Below are 4,278 nucleotides of genomic sequence, written 5' to 3'. Positions count from 1 at the left end.
CACTGTGTCAGTAGTTCCAGACTGCACAAAAATAAAAGATTGTGAGTGAGGGATTATGTAGTAAACCATTGTGTAATTGAGTGGAAATATTTACCCTCTGTATAACAGTGCCACTTGAATCAAATAGCACACTATATCCTACTGTCTTTGGTCTCTTAGAGCCTGCATTTGCACCACCTCTTCTAGGCTCATTGGTCTACCTTTTTGGACCTCCTGCAATATTAGTTGATTGTTGTGTGCTTGGATCAATGATTGGTGGAGTGAAGGTGCCACTTTCCATAGTTGAAGGTGCTGCTGTTGATCCAGCCGCTGCTGATGATCCAGCTGCTGGTACTGATGCACTTCCAGCTGCTGCTGTTGCTGCAGTTCCACTTTGAGCAGTTTCACCTCCAACTGAACTAGTCCCAGCCTTTCCCCCTTGGTTTCTCTGCATACACATAACAAAACTATCACTAGTAGTTGAATTCTTTCAATATTAGTAACAAAACAAACAGTAATACTTACTGCTGATGGGCATCCTTTCTTGTTATGTCCTAGAGTCTTGCACAAAGAACATCTCATTTGTCTCCCTATCCTTGTACCCTTCCCAAACTTCTTCTTTGGTTCATCAACAACTTTTCTCCTTTTTTTCTTTTGCCTTCCTGGCATTGCAGTTATAACAGGTGGCTCAATAGCTAGCAGTGTGCTTTTTGGCCACAAATTCATACTAGTTAAAGGTTGAATGAATCTGCTATATGCCTTAAGGTAGGTATCCTTTCTATACCAATGGTCAACATATGGCTCAACCTCATAGTTCTTATAATGCATTGCTGTAATTGCATGTGCACATGGAATTCCTTTGAGTTGCCATGATCTACAAGTACAGGAATATATCCTAAAGTCAACAACATGTTTATATGGCCCATCCTGGATCTCATACCCTGTTTCACCATTAAATTTGACTTCACATTTGGCTGCCCTTTGAGCATTCTCTCCAAGTATTTCCATAGCCATGGGTGATATCTCACCTACCCATTTTTCAGAAAACCCTCTCATGCTATTCATCCTCTCCATAAAAACAATATGTTATAACTTAAACATAAATGAAAACAGTTACGCTTTAAAGACAGAGTATTAAAAACCATACCTTCTGCATATCAGACATGACTGTCAGTCCTTCTCCTTCAGTTTCTATTCAAGTTAGATCATGCTTGAGACATCTGATAAACCAAGACCATGTATCCTTGATCCTTTCAACTACTGCCCAAGCCACAGGGAACATTTGATTATTTCCATCTTGGAAATGCAGGAAAGTAGTTCACCTTTACATGTCCCCTTTAGGAATGCACCATTAAAGCCAATTATGTTTCTGCACCCTTTAAACATCCAGTTTTTAATGCTTTCAAGACAGACATAAATGCCCATAAACACCTCCTTGCCAGGAATTGAATCCTTAGATGTCCTTATCACTAACAGTAGTGTCAGGATTAGTAGCTTTAGCATTTCTGCATAATCATGAAGCCTAGCAAATTCTTTCTTGTAATCACCCATATTCTCCTTCATAACTATCATTTTTTCTTTCTACAGGAATTTTACTCACATACAAGCCAAAAGATTTCCTAAGTAAGGCTTGAATCTGATGAAGTTTAATTTGAGGCTCACTAACTATTCTGTCTTTGAATTTTTTTGCAATCCATGGTGGGTTACACATCTTGTTCCTTGTTTTCTTGTAGCATTTATGGACAGGGTAGTATGTAATCACCCTAAAGTTTCTGGTGCTGCCTTCAATGCTACCAAGGATATGCCATGGACATCCATTTTTTGTGCACTTTGCCCTAACCCTTTCCTTCTCATTAGGTTTCAACTTAAGGTTGACACCTTTTTGAATAGAATATGTCTGCAATGCCTCCCTAAACTGTACAGCATTCTCAAAGATCATATACAGTTCAAAAAATATTTTTTTGGAAGTTGTATCAAAATACACCTTCTTACTTGGATTCCTAGCTGGAGCATCCCTTACTTCATCAGGGCCAACAGGTTCTCTGTCATCATCACTACACTCACTACCTGGATCTGAGCTATCAAAATACTGGTCATCCCCTCCTAGTTTCCCTTCATATTTTCCCCTTTTGTTCTTATGCATATCTTCAAAACCAGCATCTATACCAACTGGACCAGATGGTATCTCATCTACATTTACTTGGGCATCCTTCTTTTTGTTGAGTTTAGACTGTCTAATTTCAGCTAAATCATCTTCCAAATCACTACACTCTTCAATGTTCTCATCTATATCAAACAGTGAGTCAGACCCTTCAGAATCATCAAGGTCCTCATCAAAATCAGATTCTGATGTTTGAAGGTGATAGGATGAGAAGTTATTACCTTTACGTTCATCTGATTCTTCTATCTCTTCATTTATATCTGCCCCCTTACCCTTATCTTTGTCATTTTCAGTCCTATTTATATCATAGTTGGGAGGTGACACATCAGCCCTAGCATTTAACCCACTGTCATGCCCATCTGTTTGTATAGTGGGGTCTAGTTCAGTTATGTCTTCAACAAGAATAGCCTCACTAATTTTATGGACAATACAAACATCAACAAAGTCACCACCTTTCAATGTATTAAGAAACTTTAACACATCAGCATCTGTTTTTAAAATGTAATAGCCACCCTTTTTGTTAACTTTGCATCCAAACAAATCAACTTCTAAAAATCCTAAGTCACTAGCAAACTTGTGAAACAACATAATATGTAGCTCATCAACATCAACTGTAGCTAATTGAGGATAAGTTAGTCCATTTGCATACCTTAGGTCAGGGTCGGATACAAAATTACCACTGTGGTGGATTTGTAGGTTAACTATGATTGAAGCCATTTTCTTTTCATACCTGCAAAGTAACAAAAAAACACTGCAATCAATGACTATTTGTTATCAAAAGTTGCACCTTTACACAACTACATAAACAAACAAACAAAAAAGACAGATTTTTAAAGTAAAAAAGCTTCCAAGATTCCTTTTTCGTCCCCACAATGACATATAATATTCAGAAATACTGTGGTGGACCACTAACAAGAAGGAGACCCTTCAAACATCACAAAAAAATGCATAACCCTAAGATGAAATTTTGCTTTGACAACAAAAACCCAAAACACTAAACGGAATAACCAAATATGCCATTACATGCATGACACTACATTAAAAAGGGCTTTCACTCTAACATGTAGCAAAACACAATAAAAGCCCTATATATTAAGGGAGATTAAACATCAATTACGACCTAACCCAGCCTTCCCCTAAAAAAACCCTAAACAGAGCAAAAGCCCCAAAAATAGAGGGAAATGAAGAACAATAAAGACAAAATATGAAGAACAAATGAAGAAACTTACCCCCACAAACTTCGATAACAATTGTACAGATGAAAATCCCGGCAACAACGACGGAGAAGAGTGGAGAGACTCACTGTTGTTCGATACTATCTAAGCCTTAAGTACGCGGTAATTGTAAAATGAGGGGAAAATGTGGGTTTGGGGGGGGGGGGGGATAAATAATCCTTTGCCGATTTTTTTATCCTATTTGGCCATCATATGTGACTTGGAGCCTACGTGGTTTTATTTTATTGATGTGGCGTCCTACGTGTAGGTGATTGTCATACACGCACTGGCAGCCTCCCTGGATAAGCGTTTATTATTCACGTTTTGAATGACTATAAGTGTTCAATTGGCAAATATATAAGTTTGGGGACCGGCATGACAAAGCGATTGAAGTACAGGTGCCATTTAGGCCATTCTGCCTATTCATAAATTTGAACTCATCAGCAATGGCAAAATACCTATAGCTCATTTCCATTGTGAGTATATATTGTTGTTGTTTTTCCTCTTTGTCCCTTTTGTTATTAGAATAAAGATCTTTATATAAATAGCCGACCATATTTATTATTTGCTTTTTCTAGCCATATACATCGATTATATATTGATTATATACATATATAATACATAAATTATGCATATATAATACGTAAATTATGCATGTATTATACCTCCACCGGCTATTTGAGTTAATTCTTCATCAGAATATGGGAATTGTTATGGAACCAAAAAAAAAGTTTTTACTGAGATTTTAAGATGTTATGTTATCTTTTGAAGATACATACAATCTTAAATGTTTCAAATAGTGTCGAATGTACTTTGATATTTTAAAGATACGCATAATATTTTGATATTTTATTATGTGGCAAGTTTCCTAACAATTGCTTTTTGATGAAATTTTCCATCTAAAAGAGCTACCAGCTTAGACTT

At 36.8% G+C, this 4,278-nt stretch overlaps 1 protein-coding gene across 1 annotated transcript; it reads right to left on the bottom strand.

Annotated features, from left to right (window-relative positions):
- Positions 1 to 398: 398 nt before the first annotated feature.
- Positions 399 to 993, bottom strand: LOC109209489. The gene is made up of 2 exons (XM_019372760.1): positions 582 to 993; positions 399 to 427 (listed from the first exon to the last, which is right to left on the bottom strand). The coding sequence occupies exons 1-2, from the start codon at positions 991 to 993 to the stop codon at positions 399 to 401; spliced, it is 441 nt and encodes a 146-aa protein (XP_019228305.1).
- Between the last annotated feature and the right edge of the window lie 3,285 nt (positions 994 to 4,278).

The sequence above is a fragment of the Nicotiana attenuata genome, unplaced genomic scaffold (genome assembly GCF_001879085.1).
Source record: "Nicotiana attenuata strain UT unplaced genomic scaffold, NIATTr2, whole genome shotgun sequence".
In the NCBI taxonomy this organism is placed as follows: domain Eukaryota; kingdom Viridiplantae; phylum Streptophyta; class Magnoliopsida; order Solanales; family Solanaceae; genus Nicotiana; species Nicotiana attenuata.
The sequence above is the reverse complement of the archived record's forward strand: the minus strand, read 5'-3'. Positions and strand labels throughout refer to the sequence as shown.